Raw genomic sequence first — 25,395 nt, 5'->3', positions numbered from 1 at the left:
GGTTTGTTCCCTTCCAAGCTTGTGGTTCAAGTTAAACGATGCAGAATTGCATAATAATTTTGTGCAATACTGGGGTAGGGAGCTGTTGTTGGAAGGGACAGGACACAAACTTAGAGTCACCGATGGGTGACACCTGTCCCCACCTGAAACAACAATCAAGGATTAATGCTATTCCTGCACGACAAGTGGCAGGCCGCTACGACTCATGTAATCCATAAATTTATGGATTACTCTGGGACCACTTGCAAGGCTGCCTGGGTCATTTGGAAAAGGCCTGCGTCAAAGGAGGTAGAGGGGTTGGAGTGCTTCTGCCTGGTTGGCCATCGCTTTCCTGGAAGTGACCTATGTCTTCCCTTCTGGTGCGGATCAAAATGAAAGGATTACTGTCCATAATCTTTCTGCTGGGTGGGGCCCGGCGTCCCCCTGACCCTGAAAAAGTTCACCCGGGGGCTCAGGGTGTGAATAATGGAGAGAGAGGGACGCCTTTTGTCTGTGTGTGGGATTATCACGCCTCTGTGAGCTAACGCTGCAGACCGAGGCATCGCCACAGCACAGTCATGTGCCCAGAGCCCCCCCAACCCCCCCGCTTTGTCATTTGGCCTCAGCCAATGCCATGGATACCGGTAACTCATGACGGCATGTCGGCTCCCTTTGGCAGCAGAGCGGTTTCCTCTCCCAGCCGGGTGGCTTTGATCCCCCACGTGGCAAAACAACAATCTCTCCATTTTCAAAACTCGTCACTTCTTCCTGCTCTCTCGTGAAATGAAGTACAAAGGATACCTGCGGCTGCAACGTCCCCACAAAAGACACCTGAAAGTTGATTCTTTTAAGCGCTTCCATCTTGCATATTTTTCACTCACACACTGGATTTTAAAAGGAAGTTGGCAGGCTTTGAGATTTAACCTTCATGGCTCCATTGCTTACCTCAATCCTAGATCTACAAGAGAAAACTTCAATTCAGACTTTGCGGAATGCATATGAATGCAAAAATCTTCTGCGCATCATAATCAGACTTAAAACTGTCAGTAACAATTTGTGAGGTGCTGATACCCTAGTGTTATTATTTGCGCAGTAAACACCTATTCTGCTTCATATAGTAAATCAGACAAATCCCCATTCAATACGTGGGTCTGCTTGATTCTACTGTTACAGCTAAGCCAGAAGAACCTATTTTAAACCAGATTTGAAGTGACAAAAGAGGATATTAAAAACTCATGAATACTACTTTGATGTCATATAAGAGCACCTACCTTGAGATAGCGGTCTCTGAGATGGATTCATTGTTCGTGAAAAAGTCAATGAAACGCTACATGGGATTTACCGTAACAGTAACTGTTTACTGGGATGGTAACAGTAACACATTTCTGTAATCAGCATTTCTGCATACCTAATTTTTGGCATATTTAAGCATTTCTGGGATGCATATGTTTAATGCGGCACGTTTGTAAATGAGGCCCATTACGTATTTTTGTCAATTCAGAAAACCTGGGCAAGAAATCTGGTGTGGATGGCATTGATTAATTAAAGATATGGTGGTCTATTTAATGCTAATGTAAAGAGCAGATGTAGACTCTTTAACTGTGGCAACTTGTACTTGCTGACACATAGAGATTATCAGGAACATGTGTGTGTACAGGAGATGCCAGACAAGGCTTTTTCACAGCAGAATTATTCCCTAACTGCATGTGTTACTCTGACACAACCATTTTATTCTTAGTAACTTTAAAGCAATTGAAGACTCAGACATATTACATGACATTACACTACATTCATTTAGCTCTTATCCAGAGAGACTTCCAGGACCAGAGAAGAGACATGTATCCATTCAAGTTGAATGAGCAACAGTGTCAGACCAGGCTAACAGCACTCCTAAACCAGTGAGTGTGAGCATAACACTATTCAAGCCCTACCACAAATTAACTTGTGCTAACCTGACTAGACAGCCTACAAATGGGAAAAGGGAAAGGGGTGGCAGTGTATCATAGTGGTTAAGGAGCAGGACTTGTAGCAGAAAGGTTGCCATTTGAGTCCCCACGGGGGCACTGCTGCTGTACCCCTGGGCAAGGTACTCAACCCACAACTGCCTCAGTAAATATCCAGTTGTATAAATGGATAATATTGTAAAAACCTGTAACTGATGTAAGTCGCTCTGGATAAGAGTGTCTGCTAAATGCCAAGAATGTAATGTAAGGGAAAGCCAAGTTCACACACTACTATACATCACAGTAACTAGATCACAGAAGCCATAACACGTTGCAATACTACATGTAAAATAAACAGCAAGTAATACAAGTAGCAGGTGTCAGGAGTGGAGACTGAGGAAGAACCGAGATGCAGTCTAAAGAGGTGGGTCTTCGGTCTGTGTTGGAAGATGGCCAGTGTTTCCATTCTCTTGACCCCTGTGGAAAGTTCATTCCACCACTGGGAGACCAGTACAGACATGCATTGTGTCTGAGCGGAGTGACCCCGTTGGGATGGGACAGTCAGTTGCCCCATGGTTGCAGATGGTAGTAATCTGGGTGGTATATACGGTTTGAAGACCAACTGTATGTATGAGGAAGCTGTCCCACTCACTGTCCTGTATGCCAGAACCAAGGTTTTTAACTTGATATGAGTGACAACAGGAAGCCAGTGAAGTGAGGTGAGGAGGACAGTCAGTAATCAAGCATTACCCCAATGCTTTTACCAACAGCAGTCCTATTGGTGAAAAAGCTTGTAGAGTCTAGGCTGAGGGAGAGTTCTTGAAATGGGGAGGATCTGGAAGGGATGTGAAACATCTCAGTCTTAGCCAGATTAAGCTTTAGGTGGTGGTCCACCATCCACTGTGTACAGAGACTTGTGTGTCAGATGGTGGAAATGACAGGTAAAATTGAGTGTCGTAAGCATAGAATTGGTATGAAAAGCCATGAGAGGAGGCCAAGAGATTGCATGTAAAGAGAAAAGAGGAGGGGGCCGAGCACAGAGACTTGAGGGACACCTGCAGGCAGGCTGTGTGGTCTAGACAAACCACTGTTCCAGGACACCCTGAAAGAGACTCCTGAGAGGTAGGATTGAACCCAAAGAAGCATGGTATCAGTGATACCACCATAGCCAGGGTAGACAGAAGTGGTGCACTGCATCAAAGACTGCAGAAAGGTCCAGAAGAATTACGACTGTGGAGTGGGAGGATACTCTGACTGACTGAAGTGCTTCATTGACGGACAAGAGGGCAGTCTCTGTGGAATGACCAACCCTGAAGCCAGATTGAAATGGGTAAAGAAGCATGTTCTGGGAGAGAAAGGATAGTTGGTTAGAAACTGCAGGTTTAAGTGTTTTAGGGAGAAGGGGAAGGAGAAGGGAAGGAGAGAGACTGGTTGATAATTCTGGACAGCAAATGGGTCCAAAGTCCTTTTCTTCAGCCGGCTCCTTGAAGGCTGCAGGCACACAGCCTGTCGAGAGTAACAAATTGGAGTTGAATGTGAGAAGGCTGGGAACAATGGTCTGGAGGAGAGGTGAGGAAATGGGATCCAGGGCACAAGTAGTAGTTCCGTATGGTGTCAGGACACTAGCTATAGACATGGTAGCTAGCTATACATTTACATGTATCCCTCAAGTGTCTAAACTAGCTGTAATTAAGAAGGTCAATGTGCTTTCTGGAATGGACCAATTGTGCAGGAAAAGCAACAATCAAGTTCACTGTCTGTTTTTGTATTTACAACATCTGCAATCTGCATTTGTAACAGACAAGGCACAAACCTCCATATACCTCCATGTACATATTTATTGCACAATACTTTTTAAAATTGTAATTCCGTCAAAAAAAAAACAAGCTTAGATCAAAGAAGCTATGTTTCCACCCTGTTTCTGGTAATAAAATGGTGACACTGATTGGAAATTACAATGACTCGGTATTATGCTTAAAGCAATATGTCTCAAGCAGAAGTGATTATATGGCATCACAGTAAAAATTATTTTACTTATATCTTGTTCATTTGTCTCCAACCTGATTTAAAATGGAATGTTTCACTGCTTTGAAGGAACGAATCACAGGCCAAACTATTGGTAAGTAAAACAAAAGTATTGCTCCAAGTATTTCTAACTCATTACTGAGTCAGGAGTAAATTAAAGACTGGGTTTGTGTTTTAGTAGTGCTGATGCCTTGTTCCTATGGAAACCACCCTCTCCCTGAGCAATAGGTGGGGATACTCAGAGAGATCCACAGTCAGTCCTCAGCAATGTTCCCCTGTGGCCCTGGATTTCCAGGTCATCTGTGAGCAAGGCTCCTCGATTCCTGAAAGAGGCCGAGAAGAGGCCTCACTGGCTCAAATTAATTAATCATCTCCCCCCCTGTGCACCCACCCCACCTCTTCCTCTCCCCACCTTTCCTCCTCCCTCCCCCCCACCCTGCAGTCAGGTGATCCTGCCTGTTCCTAGAGCAACGGACAGTGACAGACCAATGGCAAAGAAGTGTACAGAGCTCTCTCACATCCATCTTTACGCTCATTGAGAGCATGCTGCCTGCGCTGGCTGTGCAGGGCTCAAGGCTTCGTTAACGGGTGAGCTCACAGAGCTGATCCATCTCCCGCGGACCTGTTTATCACCGCACCGACTCAACCCCTGTGCCTGACGGATTCTCCTGTTAGATGAGCGCCGGCCGTCACGCTTGACCGTGCCTGTCTCCAAGCCTCTGAGCGGGAATTAAACTGTCAGGTTAACAAGACAAGCGGGAGCCATCAATATCAATATCAAAACTTTGAACGAGCCACTTCGTTTTGAGCTGTGCTAAAATCGGCAAGGTCCATAAAAATATAAATAAACTTATTTCACTAAAATGAGTGTATTGATAGATTTAGATATGAACGGAAGAAAACAAATTGAAGGAGTGCTCATTAGATCCAAGACAGCGTGACTCAGCCCTTTGAATGATGCTTTTAATGTGCATTCTCTAATTAATCCCATTGTCAGAGGTCTGACTGGGGAAAAAGGGAGAGGATGAGCTCGCTTCAAAACGGCAGTCACGCGCAAACAAGGTAGAATGCCCAGCCACTGATTAACAGACAGCACCTTCACCTGTTCCAGAGCGCCATGTAGCTGCGATGCTCCTGTAACCACCTCATGCTTTCAGATCATTGAGAATAACTGAATAAAAACAGTGTTCCATGACTGGCACATTGACAGAGGCCAACACAATTGATGCAGTCCTATTCCCTTTTTTTGGTTTTTGTGGTTGAGACACACTACGGTCATCTTTGAACTCTGAAACCCACGTTATAAATCAATTCTGGCCTGATGAAATCTGATTGCATGTTGATGCAAGTAGGGGTGGGGGGCATTAGGGGTGACTCAGAGAGAAGCAGGGGCACAGGCCACCTCTCCACCCCTCCAGAGCGTCAGGGTTGGGTTCAAGCCCACCCCACTGTGAAAATAAAACTCAAATCAATAAAATAAAATAAAAACCAAATCAAAGCAGCTGAGGGCTGTTTCCTGAGCAGCATGGCAGTGCGGACAGCAGTTCTGGCAGTTCCCCCACAATAGCACCCACCATGTGGACAGAATAACAACAGGCTGCAGATCAAGATCACTGCATGGCTGGTCCAGGCCCTGCTACCAAAGGATGGTGTGGTCTGTAACATACGTTGAGTACGTAAAACAAAGAGGTCTTGAGGGATTGCCCCTTGTGAGGTATGACGGATGTCCGAGGTCCTGAAACGGGCTGCGACATAAACCTTGTAGGCAAGCACTCAGGGTCCCCGAAAGGCCAAAATCCATTACGAAACAGGAACGACCAAGGCTCCAGGGTTAGCTCCACCACTTAACATTCTCTGCTGCTGGGTCAGTTCATGGACATAGAACAAATGTCCACTCCTTGTTCTCAGGCCGTTAAACCCTGCTATGCGAGAATGACGATCTGCTGCCTCTGCTCTCAGCCTAACCTTTTCGTTACACCTTTTGTAAATAGCTGAGGAAAGGAGCATCTGCCAAATCACAAAATGTACAACTACACAGAAACTCATATCTGAACATTTCAATTTTGCTTAAAGGGCCAGTGTGGACCAAACGGCACCCGGCTGCATTATCCAATTTTTTTGCATGGGTCAAGGGCGCTATGCTTGGGCCAAGACAGCAGTGCTGTCTGGGATTGGGTTTCTGATGTGGGGGAACGCTCTGGGCTGTCAGGGCAGAGATACGGTCAGGTAATAGCCCAGATGGGAAATGATGTGGTTTTAGTTATGTTGAGCAGGGTGCCCTTCCCCAAGCGAGACTCTGGCGGTGACGCACTTAAACTGCTGACTAATTAACTCCAAACTGTGTCAGGGACCGGGTGTTCCAGCCCTCCAGGGATGTAATGGCTCTGGTTTTATGGCTTGCTTTAAATAAGCATCTATAGGTAATTTAGACCAAAATGAATAGCCTAGTCCCTTTTGCCTAGTGCACTCTCTGGCCCTGGCCTTGAAGGCAGGGCTTCCCTATGGCAGTTTTACGCTCTGTTTAAATCCTCGGTCACACCCGTAAAGCCAACCTGAATGGTCCTCCTCGGCGACTCCTGCCTCTACTTAAACTGGGTGACAGGGTGAGAGGGTGACAGGGTGAGGGGTTTGTGTAAGCCAATTCTGGAAGGGGTGGGCAGCTGGGATAAGCAGGAGGGCAGTGAAGTCCTGGCCAGAGTTTCTATCATTCTGCCCCCTCTGTCAAAGGTCAGCTGGGCTAGGCCCTCAGTCTTGAACCCAGAGGCCGGCAGAGACACACACTGAACAATAAGACCAACCGAAGGTCACAACCAAAGAACTATTCAGGACTCAGCCCTGGGTTCCGTTTCAGTAGAAATGGCCTCCCTTGCTTGGTTCTCCCCCCCCCCCCCCCCCACCCCCCGGTTCCCGTTTCCCGCGTTGTGCGTGTGTCTCCGTCAGCACAGGGCTGCTGGAAATTGGATTTAATGCTCCAGTTGCACGCGGGGAGACTGCGGCGCTCCTCGGGCAGCTCGGTAGGAGCGGGAGAATTTCACGCTCTGCAGAAAACACGGATCACCGTCGAAGCCGCACTCCACCGCCTCTTTCCCCGGGCAGGGGGGACATCTAAATGGCTTCGAGAGAGGAGCTAACAGTGGCCTGGTATGACATCAAAATCCCAACTAAAGTTCTCACTGCGTCAGTGTATTAAGAGGAAAAAAAAATTAATGATATTTATTAAATAATGTGTTAATTTCAATGGGGAAACCTCCACTACAGTAATCCACATTTAATTGTATATTTACTATCTGCTTCCTTCCAGATACTGGCATATATACACGACGCATTAAGGTCACATGTTATGTTATTTCCAAAAAATAACAATTGGGTCACCGAAGAACTAACATTTAATACAGGTGGGCTATATCTACTTGGAACCTGAATTTAATTTCAGATTTGCTGGAGCAAAGTTTATGTGTATGTGTAAATGAACCCTAGGGAAAGTATTTTGTTGGGTGTGCACCAGAGCCCATGGCTCTTACAAGGGTTTTTACATAAAACGACAGCTGTTTGGCAATCGTTAGGAATTCAGCTCCCTTCAAAGGGAAATGGAAAAACAGAAATGGAAACGGTGCGACTCGCAGGCACTTGAAGATTCACAGCACAAACAGAGACAGAGGACACATCACCTGTCCCCTGCTCCCCCCGGGCGGCGGCGCTTAGAGCACAGAGTGCACCTATGCATCACGGACGAAACAGCCGGCCGCCCCCCAGGAGAGAGGAAAAGAGGGAGCCAGGCGAGCTGTGTGTAGGGCTGCACGATCGATCAGGGTGACTGAGTAGACACCCCGTACCTTGTGTCCTGACACGCGGCCGTACGGCCTCCGTGACAGAGCGCTCCGGCGGGCTGTGGTGCGGTGGTGCCCGCGTCCCCAGCGCCCCGCTGCCGGGAAAACAGATGACCTCAGGCACAGGCCCGGCACGTGGTGCTGATCGGGGAGAGGAAGGACAACAGCACCACGTGCAGAACAACAGCAGGTCAGGTGCCTGCTGGGGACATAAATATTCCCCTTGCAATCTTTTCAGGAGCCTGTTTTCCTCTGTCACACAGACGACCTATTGTTGTTAATATTTTCTTCCACTCCTTGTTGACTGGTTTCTGTTTTCATTTAAAATTCTCAGTTTAATCTTCCTAAATAATATACTGTATATTATTTATCATCCGTGACTTCCAGTTGAGAGATTAGAATTACTAATATTTTATAGAGTATAAACAGTCAGCAAGCTGGTGGTTAATAACACTGAATAAAAATCCACATTGTTGTACCACACATTTTGTCAGAATGTTTCTAAATTGTATTTAACTAAATATCAATGCCAGACATTTGGAGTTACTACCTTCTAAAAGATCTTCTCGTAACAAATCTAGGTGTAACAAAAGTTCATCTTCACATACAGCCAGAAAATAAGGAGTGACTTGTCCTTTGCACTTAAGTAGTGTAGTATAGATGGATCACCTTTCTTTCACCAGTCTAGGTGCTGGGGAAAAGGTGTGTGCGCATGAACGTGTCAAACTCCATGCAGGGAAACAAGGGTGCACCTGTCTGCACCAAAGGAGATGCACTTCAAAATCTCCTACCTTATGAGGCTGAGTCAAATCTTGTGTATCTATAATATACGAGAATCACACACATGCAGGTACTGTTGCTCAACCCTAATCTGATTCACTCAGCCATATGTCTGGTTGGGCTGTCAACACTTCGACCCTGTCTGTGTCTTAATAAGAAGAAGATATAGAGCCTCTTGGCAGGTTGAAATGTTAACAAGCAGACCTGACATATGGCGGAATGAATTAAGATTTGTCAGATCAGATGTGGTGCAACAGTAAGTGTATGAAATTTCATTCTTTAAATTATTGTATCTTTTGCGTGACAGATTGTTTGATTCCTAGAATATGCACATCTTCTGTGCTTTGGACCCAGTATTTTATCATTCCAACCCTGATTTAAACAGATCAGATTGTTAGTCACTTTGCATATTGTTGCATTGCTTATTATGTAGTAGTGTGGGCAGGGCTACCAACCTTGAGGCTGCTGGTCTCATTATCAGGTGAGCCACTGCCACTGTACCCTTGGGAAAGGCACTTAACCAGAACTCAGTAAATATTCAACCATATAAATAGACAACATGGAAGATTTTAAGTTATGTAAGTTGCTCTTGACAGGAGCAGCTGCTATGCAAATTTAATGTATGTACAATGCAAGCTGACATACTGTGTGGCACCATGTGACCACTATGACAAAGTAGTGCTGCTCTTATTGCTCATTGTTAGGTTGTATGTGCACATTATATTGTGTTACCCTTAAGGATAATTAGGCACTGTTTGTATTCTAAAAAAATTCGAGCGCTATGCTAGCATTAACACTAAACACAATGTTTTTGGTTTTTTGGTTTGATGGTTATTCACTGAGCTACTGGCTGTTCCTGTTGTCCTTGTTGACCCTGTAATGTGCATTTGATCTAGCCATGACAACCGTGCAGGTTTCTCTGGTTAAGAGCATCTGCCACATACATACATTCATAAATAATTTACTTGATGTTGTTGCTGAGAGATACTTCTCTCCCCAGATACCAGCAGCAGCACATCAAGCCTGGTTCTGACAGCCTCCCTGCCCTTCAGGCCGAAAACCGGTTGATTTTTCCAAAGGAAATATCAGAGCAGGCGTTAGCTGAGACAGATTTCCCCTGACAATAATACAAACAGCAGGTATGACATTGACGTTTGGCTGATATCTTGTGGTGGCTAGCCTGATTTGCATATAGAGAAGCTATTTATGGAAGGCGTCAACCTCTTTCTTTTAAACCGAGTTTAGTTTGGGGGATTTCTTTCTGAACGTTTCATACATTCAACCAAATGCCAATCACAGGTTTCATTTTTTAATGTGTAACAACACTCTTCCCAGACATTTAAATGGACTGTACGCAAGTTAAGATCCTGGCGAGATATTTGAATAATAGGTTTTGAATAATAATAATAAATAAATGTTCCAGAATTCCCAGGTATGCTTTGAAACGTGATAAAGGAGGACATGTGCTGTTTTCTTGCCTGAGTTGATAGGTTTGGTCTGCTGTTTCTTAAGTGGTTACAGACCCTTGGTCCTTTCTGCCCAGTCTCCACTATAAAGCAGTCCGGGGGCCCACCCAGCAGCCTCTTCACATGCAGACAGAGGGTGAGGTGAAGTCCTTCCACTTCAGCTCCTTCAAAGCCCAACTCCTGTCTCTACTGCTCCTCTCCACCACCTTGCAATTAGCTCAATTTTCTGACTTCATAAGATTACTTGCGCATTTGCAGTCAGAAAAAGGGAAGGTGGGGGTGGGGGCAGGGGGGCGGGGGCGGGGGGATGGGGGGGGCTTTGAACAAACTGAATACATAAACAAGGTAGTGCTGGCACATCTAAGGCACAGAGAGGGAAATGGTAATTTAACCTCCTTACGTGTGTCAGTTCTCCTCTGCAGAGCTGACACTTGTGTCACTTCACAGGGCTAAAATAGAAAGCTGACTTAGAGCACCACCAAAAAACACAAACACTTTCCCTCATTACTAACACTGTATTTCATAAAAGGTAAATAACCCTCTCAATCTTTGACATGAACAATGAAACGTCCGGACTGTAACATTTCCATCCACTTTTCCAGTCCTGTCAGGACCCCAATCTGACACCACAGAGTCCCACAATACTAGGTTGAGTTTTAACACCATGAACACAACACATAAAGGGGTGTGTGCTTCAGAGTCTGTAATGTATTTTAGCTCCTAATAGGATCTGAGTGGTATGGTCTTGATGACCGCATGCTGTGGTCACAGCTCAAAAACGCAGCACCACACATACTCTGTGGAAACGCAGTGAGAGTGTGTGGAGGTGCACATGTGAGCATTTTGTTGAATCTGTGCCAGTTCTGAGAAGTAATTGGGCAAGGCGAGTTTCCTCCTTGGGCCCTGCTCTGCCACCTGAGCTCCCTGTGTTCTAGGAAACGGGGGGTGGCGACGTCTGTCAGCAGACCCGCCAAAGGGCTGCGGAGCACCTTGCTGAGGTAGAAAAGAGCTCCTACCCGTTTGCCCCCCCCACCCAACCATCTTGCTCCCTTTTCCCACTGAGAGATCCGTCACCTTGACAACCTCTTGGTTCACCACTGGCACCCAGTGGAGCCTGCAGCTGAAACCGTCTCCTTCAATCAGAATGCACATTAAACATAATACGGGTACTCAGTGAGCTAAGGCAGGGAATGAGACCTTTTCTGGTACAACATACTATGGTTACCCACCATTCCTCTGAGCACCAACATATGGGGACTGCCACTTTGAAAGGGAGAAGGTGAAAAGTGGATGGGGTAGAGGTGGGGCACTGGCTGGGAGGGGGCGGGGCTGCGGTGTTTCCCAGAAACCTGGCATGAGGAGGCTGATGCTGCCGTGACTACAGCCTGGGTCATTCCCCAGAGATGCATCTCATGCAGAGCGCGTTGTCACCAAACTCTGCTAATGGGAGATGGAGAGTCAGTCTCACGCACGGTCACAGGGTCAAACAGCCAGCAAGCCCTGCGCACCCAACTGTCATACACGCCACATCAGGAAGCGTGATTCACAATGCAACCCAGAGGGTAGGCATGGGGGTGGTGCAGGGCACCAGCAGTGGCCAGGCCCTGGCTTCTGAATCGTAACCCTCCAGTTGCCCCCGGGCGTGGAGATTGTGAACAGCTCATCGCATTCAGAAGAAAGGAGAGATAAGTTGGCCCATGCATTACCACTGATGACAGAGGAAAAACACACACTCCTATGCAAATCCTCATTGGTTTGCTGAAAACTAGCGCTAATGCAAATAATGATAATCTCCCCATTCATGGCTGTCCCCTCTTTGTGAATCAGACATTTCCTGGTGGGGCTGTAATGCTCTTTTAAAATCAGCGGACTTACTGATGTGGAAAGGAGCCCATTCACCTTGCTAATCATTGACAAAGCAGCAGACTGGGGCGGCCAAGCTATTAACGGAGCAGACCTGAGGAACGAGTCGCTGAAACATGATTAGGAAGACGGAAGAGGCAGCGGTGCACCCGCGGGGAACGACACATGCCCCAGGGAGACGTGCCGGCTGGATCTGCAGCAGCTCTCTTCCAGCCAATAGGGAGCTCTCCTCACCTGAATTTTAACAGCGATCACGACGGAGTTGAGGTCTTTATCCAGCTCCTTCAGGACGATCAGCTTCTTCAGAGTGAGGCTGCACAACCTGCGTAAGAAAGAGAGAAGAGGGAAGAGTGACCGTCTCAACGGTTGCCTTAACATCCCTTGAATGAATCCCCAGCCTCCCTGTTAAAAAGTGCTGGTCCACACCCCCTTGGAGCTCTGCTGGTCCGCTCGGCTGGACACGAAACGCAGCATGTGCCACATTAACTTTCACTTGCTTCTCTGACGAGATGAGCGCTTCCGTATTCGCGCCCCTTTGTTAAAGAGCGAATACTGTATGTGCCGTGCATACAGAGCATGCTGAGGCCTTGCACTGAGTCCTTGCGTTGCGGCGAGCGCACCTTGGTTCCTTTGAGACTCATTAGACATTTTCAAGGTGAACCTTGAGATTTCTTTGAGATGTTTTCTCATTGTTCTCATTATTTCTCACTGCTGGAACTCTTCCAAACAGCATTTTATGAATGTCATCACAGTGAAGGACAACTGATTTGTGAGGAGCCAGTCAGGAGCTTCGCATTTGAAGATAAATAAGGTATTAAAGGTATTCAAGGTATTAAACATAATGCGAAATGTACTGTATAGGCTAAATCTGAGGAACACTTTTGGCTGAAGGATCAGAGCACATGACTGAAAAAACTGACAATGATTTCAAAGAGCCCTAAAGGTGCCTAGGATGAATATGTGAGAAAATGTGTCCCATACAATTTAACTGCATGTTTGATATCAAACAGGTATAAATCATCTTTGTAAAGGTGAATGGCTTGAATGCACACTAGCAGTGTAGAAAGTAACGCTTCCCCATAGGATTTTTTTTTCCTTTCCTTTTTTCCTTTTTTTACTTGTATACTTTTTAAACTCCAAATAGACAGAGATGTTAAGCTATCATTGCAAGGCGTGCATCCGACAGTGTTTTCCAAGAGCAGCCCCACAGTACGTTCTGTCCGGTTACAGAAATCCATCCCTAATGAGGAGGGAATCTCAGCTGTGTGGGAAAATGTTGCGCAGACAAGACAAGAATACCAGAGAGGTCTGTGTGGCACAGCGTCCCTTTTCTCTCTCTGTTTTTCTCTTGGCTGTGAGTTAGCTCCATTGACCCAACACTGGCCTGGAGGCGGCTAAAGATGGCCAACTCAGGCATGAGGAACGTGGTAAACCCCCGTGGTAGCGGGGGGTAATGCTGTTCCGTTCTGCCCGCCACATAGCTCACTCACACAGCCTGAACCGGAGCCCCAGTCAGCTCATTAGTAGAAGACTTAGCTCTGTGGCCTTGAGTGCCTATTCTCTGCATAACCCTGACTTACTGCTTGCCTCCTTTTCACACATATTTATGATTTTAATCACCTTCAGATGCCTCAGTGGAAACCTGGGTAGCTGCTTTGTGCTTGGAAGAAAACAACAGCTGGAGCCGAAGAACTGTGTCTTGCACTCTGCTTCCTCTCTGACTCTTTCTCTATCTCTCTCTCTCACACACACACACACACGCGCGCAGCCTCTGATTTTTCCTCTGAAACACCACAGCCATTGGAGGGCCATTTGCCCCTCGCTCAATCACACACAAAGGACAGTGGACTCCGGCTCAGGGAGGGGTGGGAGGACTGGGGGTGCTGGAAAGAAAGCTCTCTGCTGGCTCAGCGCAAAGCAAACCACCTGACTGCACACATTCTCAAAAGGCCATTCAGTACCCGGGTAGAGCTGGTGGAAAAGTCTGGATGTTCAGGGAAAAAACCATGGGAAAGCACTGACGCCGGACAGCACAATGTCACACTGTTACAGCGAACACAGCTCTTACGCAACCTGTCGCTTCCTGACCCCACTGCTTGCAAACTCCAACAACATGTTGACATGCATTTCATTTTAATGGCATGCATTTACAAACACTCTGGCTGGGTCGGTAAATACAGAGGATCTCAGGAACAGAGTCCTGGATAGTAATACCAGTCTATTACGTGCACCACTGCAAGTGATTCCTGGGGTATTAACAAAACTGACTCAAAGAGTGAACTAACTCAATGCCCTTGAACTGAAAAGATGTTTCTTTTGATATGCTTTTTTTTCCCTTTTCTGCATTGCTATTTTGGAAGCACCAATTGTAATTGGAGTGTTGGGGTGAGATGAACACTTTCCTTTGACACACTGATGTACAGCCAATTGGCTAACTTTCACATTATAAGTCTCACTGCACACTTAAGGGGAGCGGTCACTCTTAGCTGGGCGTGATAGGTGCTACTCCAGTGACATCATCCAAGCAACTTGCAGGCGCTTGACGAATCATGAGGTGCCTGGGAGTGGGGAGATGAGCAGCCCCTGCTGGCACGCTAATTTGTTCCACCGCGGTGTTCCACTCCTGGCCACTGTTGGCCGATGTCACAGCTGGGACTGAATCAAGGCTGCAGGTCTGAACTTGTGCTCAACGTGAGATCCTTAACAATTGTGCAACTTTGAAGCCCTACAGAGACGTTTCTGTTCAGGCTCCTTGGCTGTTGCTGACTAAGGATGCTTCTTGATGTTAAAGCCCTGAATCAATATGACTCATTGCCATCTGCTCTGTGTTACAAAATAAGCTGGTGAAACAAAAATGCGAAATCAGATCTACAGCACTTACAGAGCGCTCCTCTGATCCAAGAAATGGCCTGCTCTTTCGTGCTGTGGGGTGACCGCCCGTCCCATGGCACTAGGGTGCTTGATAGCTGCTGGCTCATGAGCCTGGTATGCCAATGAGGAATGGCACACACATGGAGTGGCCCGAATGGGACACATCAAGCGACGTCAAACAAACAGGCAATGGACGACCCACACATCGGAATGGCGCCCCTTCAGGAGTCCCCTGCCTCTTCCTATTCTCGTGTACTCCAAGGCAGCGCACCGGAGATGATTAACATCGGCTGTTTGTGAGGATATGACGGCTGTTGCCATGGCGGCCAGCTGGTGAAACCGACCCCTCCTGACCCCAAGGGTCCTGCACTTGGCTCTGTGCGTCTGTTTCCATGAAACAGGCCAAGGTCGACTGAAAGGGGGAGAGGTTCTGCAACCTGAGACTGCATTTGTTTTAGCTGGCGTTAGCTAGTGCTGTGTCTGGATTGCAAAGAACGTAGATGCAACCTATATATGCAATGGCTTTGTTTGTAAAGCTGTAAACTGTATTTTGGGAAATCTATACAATAAAGTCTTTTCAGACCTTTTTCAAGATCATGTTAAAGTTCTATATAGACTTCATTTCCCATATGTGAAACTACAAAATATCACAACACTTCATCTCAACAGAGATCTGACAAACAATCGTTTGCAGCTGTATGTTTGCACTCATGTATGTGTATCATGCCACTGAGCCCTGAACATTAAGTGTGGGCGGATTGAATTGGGTGAGCTCTGAGATCTTTGGACAAACGGGGCAATTGGAATTCCCTCCTTCTCACTATTCCGCAACATGCTGGAACATGTCGGACCACTGTTTACAGAGTGGGACTTGGCTGGGGCGCCTTCAAACTAAATGTTTCGCGCGGTTGGCATAGAGGGAGCGGCAAAATGCCAACGTCAATACGTTCCATTGTTTGAGGCTGGGGTGTCTCTGCGCGGATGGTGTGAGGGAGGGGTGCAGGAAGGGGGGCTTGCCCGCCCCATCCGCGCCTCCTAAAAACGCCGCTGACAGCCTCCGTAAATTATGCCATGGTTGCCCATCTGCTCCCAATCACATGTCCCGACGCACGCGTAGCAGTCTGCTCTCAATCCTTCTCACTCATCACCCACCAGCGCTAACTTTGAGAGTGCAAACAGTGTTTGAAGCTCCAAACCAGCTAATGCTGACACAGGAGAGATTGTGTCAGGTTAGAATCCCTTTGGCAGTAGTCATCCTGTATCAAGAATTCTGCAATGGGCTTCAGTTAACTATGCTGGTGGTTCTCTTCAGAAACTCTTCTGTTGCCTGCACTCCCCAGTGGCTACCCACTACAGACACATAATTACCAGACCTGGAATCTGCCTGAAAGCAGCAGTTGCTTGTGAGCATATTGACCAGGATTAACACAAGGTAGAAGCTGATTTGATTAATTATGGGTTCCAGAACATTGCTTTTGTTACGTAAACATCCTTTCAGCCCGTGATATTGGCCAGGACTCTGAGAGACACCACAGACAAGGAACTGTGACAAATCCAGCAATGCTATATCTACGATGGTGACAGTTGTGCCTGCCGATGATTTCTCCAGAAGCTCAGCCATGTCTTCAGATGAGCTCTTCAAGGGCTGCCCCTGCCTTCTGTGGCTCCTGGTGGGGCTGGCTGGCCCCTGAACATCCTCCACAGGGCTGATCAATAAGGCTGGGCGTCCTCTCCCAGCGCGACCCGCTTGGTTTCATCACGGCTGCCTCTGCGACTAATTAAAATCCAGCTATGAAAATGTATCACCAAGGGAAGATGGCTTTCATTAGAGAAGCGCCGCTGCCAGCACAAACCTCATGACAAGCCGTGTCACGGTGTCCTGCTACGGTCTCGCGGCTCGGCCTGCAATGCGCCAGCCTGTCTGCCGCTCTGGGAACACAGCAAAGTTCAGAGGTTGCCCACTTGCAGCAGCTGAAGAATGTGTAAACAATAAAACATTTTGACTGGTTTTTATTTCTGCAATTTTTTAAAGATATTTCCTCCACAGATATTTCCTCCACTCCACAGTGGGGCAATGCAGCCTGGCCGGTGCCCAATCAGTGGAGGCTGGCTGATGAGAAACTCCTAGGAGTGGAACGGGCGGATTCAAGGTGACCAGGCCATGGTCTGGGGAGGAGTGACAGATCCTCCTAGCTGGTCTTCTTCCAGCTCTTCAGCTGCAAATGTATCACGTAATGACGGTTCCACACCACCCTGGCAGTGTACTCATATAGGATGAAGGACGTACTAAAAAAAAAAAAAGGATGAAGTGGGAAATGTCTGTCTGATTCCAAGTTATAGGCAAGGTGCCTTTGTGAACCAAAATTCTTTCTTCAAATGAGCTTGCAGTCCATTCCCATTTTAAGAAGTGCTTAAAAAGAAACCTATTTCGGTTTCAGTTTGCATGTGTCCCGCAGACTCAAGATGACCAAAGGAGTAGTTAGGTGCTAGTGACTTCTGATAGTTCTGATCTGATGGTTTACATTTTGAGCAACCTGTCTTTGGCTCTGCCTGCTGCTTTACCCTTTATAAAGGAGAGAAAAAAGTAATTGTAGCGTTTGTAGTAGCGAGACAGAAAGGATTAATTTTCAGATAAATGATAAATCAAGGGCTATTATAGAAAATGCTCTTTTCAGGCAGAATCCAGATCTTCAAAAGGACCACATACTCTCTTTTGATCTCTATATCTGTGATTTACCCTAGAATGGAAGCAAAAAGGAGATATGATGTTCCTACAACCTTCATCGTAATTTCTTAATCTTAATCTTTCCTGCAATAATAAAAAAAATTGATGCGTGTTTTGCGGGGAAACAAGCAATCCAAAGCTAAAGAAGCACAGACCTCCAACCCACGCGGAAACGATTTCATAAACCTGCCCTTTGTTCCGTCACAAATAGACTCGTCACCCTTCTGACAGCCCTTGGAAGCACTGAGCTGTCTTTCTTCCCTCTGCCTCGTAAAATCAATTTAGTTCATCTTTCTAAAGTGATTCATCACGGAGCGTTCCCTCGCGAGGCAATCTTTTCCGAGCTATTAGACCCTGTTTTTTCCCCGCAGCCCTCAAAGGCAAATAGAAAGTTGATCCCAAGTGATGCCACCCCCGAAACTTTGCTCACTTGAGGGAATGGAGTAATAGATGCAGGGTTGCCCTCGGTCTCCACGCTTCCTGCTCACAGGTACAGGCCAGACCTCTGATGATGTCAGAGTCTAGAGCACTGCCATCCCTCTTATGCAAATTATGTAAATCTAGGAAACTGAGCTGCTATCTGGTACAGCTTGTGCTCTCAACCGATGGAACACAGTCATGTAATGGGTGGTGGTGAGGGTCTTCTTTGCCTTGGGACAGACAAGGACACAGACACACAAGCGAATAATGAGGCGAACAAAAAGGACAAGTGAGTGGAGCACTTAGACAAACAGAGCAAGCCTAATGGGGCTCTGATCTCAGGATCCCCTTCACAGCTGCCTACCACCTGACACAGACATTGGGGGAAGGCTGTGGCTGCAGAGACAGGCTGCATTAGCAGCAATGCAACCCCTTTTTTTGCTCCACTGTCCGCACAATGATAAGGCTATCATCCGGGTTCCCTTTAAGCTGCAGCACCCCGGTCCCAAGCAGATAAACGTCGACAGAGCTGCTGAATCTGTGTCTTAACCGCCTCCCCTATCTGACTGTGCCACCCTTCGAAAGCCACTGATTAGTAACACCTGCAGCTGCACTGCGGGATTGATTTGACTCCCTTTGCAAACAGTTCTCTGACGTTTGCAGTTAAAACTGCATCAACAACTGCATCATCAGAGATCTGCTCTGACTCTGTGTAGCTTCAGACTAAGTCAGAGCAAACTGCTTTTACTCTGCCATTCAGTAGCTAACATTAAATGCAGCCTATCACAGACAGCCTTGTATACTGTTGTATACTGTGCTATCCTATATACTGTTGATTGAAGTCCCATAGTTTTCAGCTGTTTTCACCATCATCAGTGCTTGTCAAACAATTATTGCCCCATCTATACAGCACTTTAATGATAAACAAATATTTGGCTACAAAGACAACATGGAGATGCACTCAGGCAGGCTTTTGGCCTTTGTCCCAGATGAGATGCCATGACAAGTATTTGATGACAGCAGAAAACCAAGACGGTTGTGATATTGTCGACCATTAAGCAATTTAGATTTCTGCTTGTACCTGGCTCAGTGAGTCTATTGCGCACGAGCTTTGCCAAGACTTTCATTTAGCAGTCCTTAAACATTTACTTTTGGCCTACCAGACCACTCTCTGTCATCTGTAGTGAAGACAGTGTGTTCAACATGGGACAGACTCCCACCTGAAACGAGCAAAGATCATCAGAGAGAGCACGGTTTCTCATTTGAGCCACCATTTTGGTGGTGACTCACAGTGACTCGGCTCGACTGCGAAGAGAGGCAAGTACACAGTGTATCTGGAGCCATTACAGAGAATACGAAAGAAAATATCCTCCCATGGACCAGAGTGATAAGATAAGGCAATGAGATCCAGCAGACACAGAGGGCAGGATGCTACTCTCCTGTGCTTTCTGCACCACACGTCCCTCCTAATTTTCCAGAAGCAGGGAAACAGCCGCTCTCGGGCATCAGAGCCCTGTCACTTATTACCCACAGCCCTGGCCGCAGCCCAGGGGGGTGTCAGAAATGAAATCTGGGCGCGAGGAAGCCGAGAGCGGGAGGAGGGGGTGTGGCCAGCCGCTGGGTTCTGTGTACTCGAGCTGCTCTGAAGCAATACTGGCCTTGGTGCAGCTGTCAGCACCAGCCAATCCCAGTGGATAACATGCTGGGACTGACTGGGACTGAGACACAGCTTTCAGCATTCTGCCACCTGAAGTTATTCTTTCTGGAGGGGGGGGGTAGGGACTATGCTCCCAAAGGAAACAGCTCGAAATGGGAAAACGGAAATCGAAAGTGACACTGCCCCACAAGTGCAATCACAAAAGAGGGTACTCAATTTTAGATTAGAAATTCTTACTAAGAATAGTTTGCTTAGTAACCACAGAAAAACATTTTTTTCATATTTTATTCATGACATCCACTCAATCAATATACTCATCTAATCTAATTATGCCCAATCTGTGGGAATTTTTAGGATTAGTCATTTTGGGAAATGTCTCCTGGCCATTAATCTCCTGCACACACAAGGCTTGGGGTGTAAGCGTTCCTGACACCCTTTGGTTTCAAATATTCACATAATATACAATGAAAAGTATCTAGCTTTACCAAACCTTTGACCTCACATTGCACTTCTTGAGGTCCTCCAAGACAACATGATAAAGGGCAACATGGGTTCTTTCCTGCAAAATAACTGATATTTGAATTTAAGATTTAATGCAGCCAGCCCTTACAAAATGAATGCATAAATAACTGCAATTGTTTTATATTTAAACCCTAGAGAGCTATTTATGTTGGAACTAAGCACATCCACTGAACCTATAGGTCTTTAACTATTGTACCTTGAACACCAATATCAGAGCCTGTGGCACAATTACATTTAGAAAAGCTTCTGCCATACATCAAAAGAGAACTTTCCCTGAGCAATGTACTGACACACAAGTTTACCTACATGACCCAAAGGTCAAGCTTATTTTTTCTCACCTCCGGTGGCTGTATGAAGCCAGATACACTATCAGTGAAGCAGCTGCAGAAATCAATACACCCATTAATCTTACGCTGTTCCTCCGAGCTCTGGCTTTCCTCTCCTGTTGGAGCAGGTCTGATAATTGTGGAAAACCCCCTTCTTTCCCAGCTACATGGAGAAAAGGAAGAAGAGCTCCAAAAAGGGGGGGGAGGGGCTGGTACGAGCATGGGTCAGACAATGAACAGTCTAATTACGGCACAGACAAATTGCAGTACATGGGTCTTTTTATTTCCTCTCAACCTCATATACAGGTGGTACACATCGCTGACCTTGACCATGATCTAAACTTACAAAGCTTACAAAGACGTAAAGGAACCCTCCTTCCTCCGAACATTTTTATCTTGCCATAAAATGCTATGGAAATGGAGCACACCGAGTCGCTCTGTTACTGAAATGCTCTGTCAAAAAATATAGGCAGCATATGCTTCCACAGACTTGTAACTATGCTGTGCTCCAGAGAATTCCCATTCCTGTGACAAAGTGGCTCAGCTCTGTGATAGCATTTCCCTATGGCGGTGGTACAGGATCAACCACAGTTCAAGAAAGGGTGCCACATGGTTGCAATCTGAACACAGCTGGTCTGGATCATACAAAGAAAATAACTGGGACATCCTGGTTAACTTCTCTCCTTTTCCTTCCTCGGACAACAACTGCAAGATGTGAGGTAGCTCCACACTGCACTAAAGATCATTGTAGGGGGACCATGACAAATGCACAGTGAAAGCAATTCTATAGAGGATTAAACGTTGGGCAGTGTATAGTAAGGCCACTGATCTAAACTATTTTCTCCATACATAAGGAACTTATCAATGTCAGTACAGTGCACATTTTGTAGTAGCTTCCTGTTCACATGTGACGATGACAATTCCATTCCCACAGACTATGCCAGAGGGTCATATCACAGAAAGTGTTGATCACATTCTCAAAGAACAGAATAGCCTGACTACCTTAGAGGCTGTCTGAAAGATATAAGCCATACCAGTTCTCCTTAGGGGGAGGGGATTTTTAAGGGCACAGTACAGATAACAGACGGCTAAAAGGCCTGCCTAATTACTGTACGACAGAAGGGAGTTGTCCTGGCCGATAACAATGCCACTGCTGAAAGGCTTTAGGCTTGAGAGGCCCGTAGGTGCAAGATTCCGAACCACTTGTGGATAACGGCCACTCTCTGCGCTCCTAACGCATTATCCTCCTTGAAAGCCATTACGACAGGAATGGCTGGTCAGCAGCGGAGCGGTCAAACAGTGCCCTTCAAAGAGCAGGGAGGACTTCCTGAAGGACAGGCCCTCAGTGACACTGAGTGGGCCCTCACTGCCAGAGGCCATGATTACTGGCGAACGTTCCCCTCCAAGGAGACCGGATCGGATTCCCCCTCCATCAGCAGAAAGACCCCACGGGGATTCTCTTGTCCAGCCATAAAGGTCACTGGCCTGGTTTAATGCCAGACAGAGCTCAGCGCCAGACGGTGCGGGGCTACTTTAACACTTTACTCTGTCTATCTTCCTTTTTACTGGCACTGGCTCCTGGTGCTGCCTCTGTGCCAGCCTGAGCGCTCCCACGGCAGTGTGTCTGATGTGCGCCGCCCACAGCTGCGATCTTAGCCACATGGTGCTACGACTCCAAACGCATTCTGCGTTCATATGTTTCTCATCTCATCCCTTATCAATGCATCCTTGTTTTTGATAGGACAACACGGGGGGGGGAGGCATGAAGATGAGAATAAGGTGTCCAGGAGGACCTTGAGGAACATGGTGAATCTCATCATAGTAGCTAGAGCCACAGGGGACGGTAAAGGGGTGCAGGAGAGCGGGGAGAGGTAGACAGTTCTGTCACAACACAGCTCCGGTAGTGGACCTTGACTGCATGCCTGCTGTGATGTCGGCAAAATGATCAGTTAAAGTGGATAAACCTTCCGCACGCTCAAGCGAACTCTGCCTTGGTGCATCAAAGTAAAAATACTCTGACGGAAGTGACCGAGACTTCCGCACACTGTTGCCCCTGCAAATCTTAACACGCGGAGCTTTTCGGCGATGAGGGTCCAATGACCCGAAGCTCAGCTTACTGAAAGAGATTTGCAAAGACTGCAGTGCGTGGAAGCCTCTGTCATTTCTAGCCAAGCCAGCATTGAGATTGCTGGGGAAGGACAGCGCTGTGGAAGTGTTTCGTTCACCACCGCCGGTCATGAGGCACCGTGCTAAATAACAACAAGCGGCATAACTCACACGGGTCGGTTTTGTTACTTCGGAACCCAGCACTGAGGACCCCAAGAACATTCTGACCTCCTCTGGTAAACGCCTTGTCACCATGACCCTTGCACTCCTGAAGGTGCAGTTGCAGGACTGCAGCTGTTGCCACCTGAGCCCCTCCCTGTTTCTCACAACATCAATGACTCTTACCTTTTTTGGGGGGGGGGGGCGTCAAAAAGACAGCACCAAGAGCCGGGAACAAAAACGACACTCAAGGTTACCTAATCCAGTCTCGTACTCTCTTTGTTGCCCCTGGTTACAGTCCTCATGCCTACAGAGACTGAGCTGCAGCCTGTCTTCCTCTGGGCGCTAACATCTCCTCCCCCTGAGTATTAACGATGCTGTGTATTATGTGCTATACGGACTTCCTGATTAATAACGGGAAGACTGAAGACCTCGGGGGTTAATCTCTTCCTATCCATACGACATCTTCCAAAAGATGCTTATTTTATGTACATGCAGGGCTGGATCAATCAAAATAAGTGACTAACAGCAAATCTGCTGCTTCCATTGTCACTGTGTTTACAGTGCGGCCATATTGAGCACAACATTGCTGACTATTCTGTTGTGTCTTCTTTCTGATTGGTGCTGAGTGAGACAGATAACATAGCTGTTTGTTCCTTGTCTTCTTTTTATTTCCAAATGATGTTTTATGCAGCTTTTCTCCTCTGCCTTCTGATATGTAAAGACATATTTGGCCCAAAAAAAAGATTTAGCATAAGAGATATGCTCTACTAATACCAAATACTTCCATCACCAAATTACAATACCTGTTGTACTGTATCTGTAATCTCACATCTCCCGGAACAACACTGCAAGCAGGATTACTTATCACAAAACCATGTGATTTTTTTGTGTACATGCTCCTGACTAATGAAAGTGGGGAGCAATGTCTCATGGACAAATAAGACACACACTTGGCTCTCTCTCCCTTCTCACGGATGGGTCCCATCACAGCCACCCAGTCCTGCACCGCATCTATCCTCAGAGGCCTGTTTATAAATGAGGCCTATCGGCTGTGTGTGCATTACCCAGACAGCTCCTAGTGCGGCCTGAGTCATGGAGGTGCCTCCTGAAGCACGCTGTCCATAAAACTCAGTCCGGTGAATCACAGATGCCTGCCAGCGAGCAAGGACATCGGCAACCAGCGTAGGAAACAACACAACACAAAGATGGGCCCATTCATGTTTTAACATTCGCTGGTGTTGAAATGACAATGTCAAATTATTCGAGATAACCTTTCAGCTTGGGAAAAAATTATACTGAATTAAGAGAATGAGAATAATTTCATGTAATAGTTTTCTGCTCGGACAAAAAAGGCCTTAAAACATCGGAATGAGCATGACAATTTTCAACTCCTTTGCCCTCCTTTCTAACACTGAGTCCTTGTCTCTCCCTCCCTCAACTGCCTCATGATACCGCTTAATATCACCTCTGGCCCCTCAGCGGCACAATGAGTCACCCGCCAACATCTGTCACCTTTCACGCATAAAGCCAGGCAGTACTCGCATTCTTTTAAATGGAACCCCTTCCAAAAAACAGGCCACAGGACTAAAACCGAGACAACACAAGTCAGCCAGCAATTCCAAAATGTCCAATGCTGAAACGGGAAGGTGTTTTTAGTATTATGGTTCTTAAATTGATTGAGTAATTCATGAAATACGTTATTGACTGTGAAACCTGTTACAATTACAACCTCCAGACTAGACTGCATTCGTATGATCAAACAGTCTGCGTATCTGTCAACTGAATAAATACATACATACGCAGCTATATTAGTCATACAGATAAAGAAACACAATGCTCTATTGTCATCAATGGACGCCTCTGCATTGAGACAACTCAGCCAGAGAATTAGCTTTCATGAGGTGCGTGACTCACTGCTTTCCTGACCTGCGGAGGATAAGCTGACCTGAAAACAAACGGAATTCTCTTGTCTGCAATCTCAGAAACAAGAATCTAAGATGCATATTAAGGACAGTATGGTAGTCGGCATCCTTTACCCAGATAAAAATGTTGAGAAAAGTACTCCAGTCACAATTAAGCAATCAAAGAATGATCGAGGACAGACATGTAGAGGGACATTCATCTTTGTGGATGCTGTGGAGAGAGGGACAGGGACCAAATTGCTTTGGTGGTATGTAGTTGTGAAGGTAATACTATACCTAGAGTCGCACTCCCCTGATTTTCATCAAATGCTGCTGACCTCAATGATGATCTTCTCCCCTTCTCTTTTGAAAAAGTGTCCTTTGGCATAGGTATATGGTTAGAAAGACTCTCAGAATAAGAAAGCCACCTCCTTGGCAGATGTGAATACTGCAAAAAAGTACGGCAACAACCAAACAAACAAAACAGGGGACCTCTGTCAAATTTGAGCTAAGTTCTGACCAAAGTGACAAGCTTCTGGAACAGATGGACTGGAAGGGAGTTCTGGAAGGCTCTGTGAGCAAAAATCTCCTTGTGGAGGCAGGAAGCACGTACGTTTCTCTCGCCAGAACCAGCCCGGACAGCCGGGTCCGACTGCAAAACAACGGATGCTTGATGAGAGACTTAGATGTTAGAGATTAACCTGCCTGACACAGAAGGCTCAAGAGTTGTATCAGGAAATGATGGTTGAAAAAGAGCGCACTTGGGCATTTTTTTGAAGTCAGCAATCAAGATGTTGTAATGGTGCAGCGCTCTCAGGGGCC

General features: G+C 46.6%; 1 protein-coding gene across 2 annotated transcripts in view; it reads right to left on the bottom strand.

Annotated features, from left to right (window-relative positions):
- si:ch211-126j24.1 (phosphofurin acidic cluster sorting protein 2) overlaps positions 1 to 25,395 on the bottom strand; it is a 78,275-nt gene that overhangs the window by 29,575 nt on the left and 23,305 nt on the right. For both annotated transcript variants that reach the window (XM_036532400.1, XM_036532408.1), the window contains exon 2: positions 12,118 to 12,205. In XM_036532400.1, coding sequence (XP_036388293.1) covers positions 12,118 to 12,205 — 88 coding nt within the window. The remainder of the gene's footprint in view (positions 1 to 12,117; positions 12,206 to 25,395) is intronic.

Source organism: Megalops cyprinoides, chromosome 1, assembly GCF_013368585.1.
Source record: "Megalops cyprinoides isolate fMegCyp1 chromosome 1, fMegCyp1.pri, whole genome shotgun sequence".
Taxonomy (NCBI): Eukaryota; Metazoa; Chordata; class Actinopteri; order Elopiformes; family Megalopidae; genus Megalops; species Megalops cyprinoides.
Note: the sequence above shows the minus strand (reverse complement) of the source record. Positions and strands in the feature narration are given on the sequence as shown.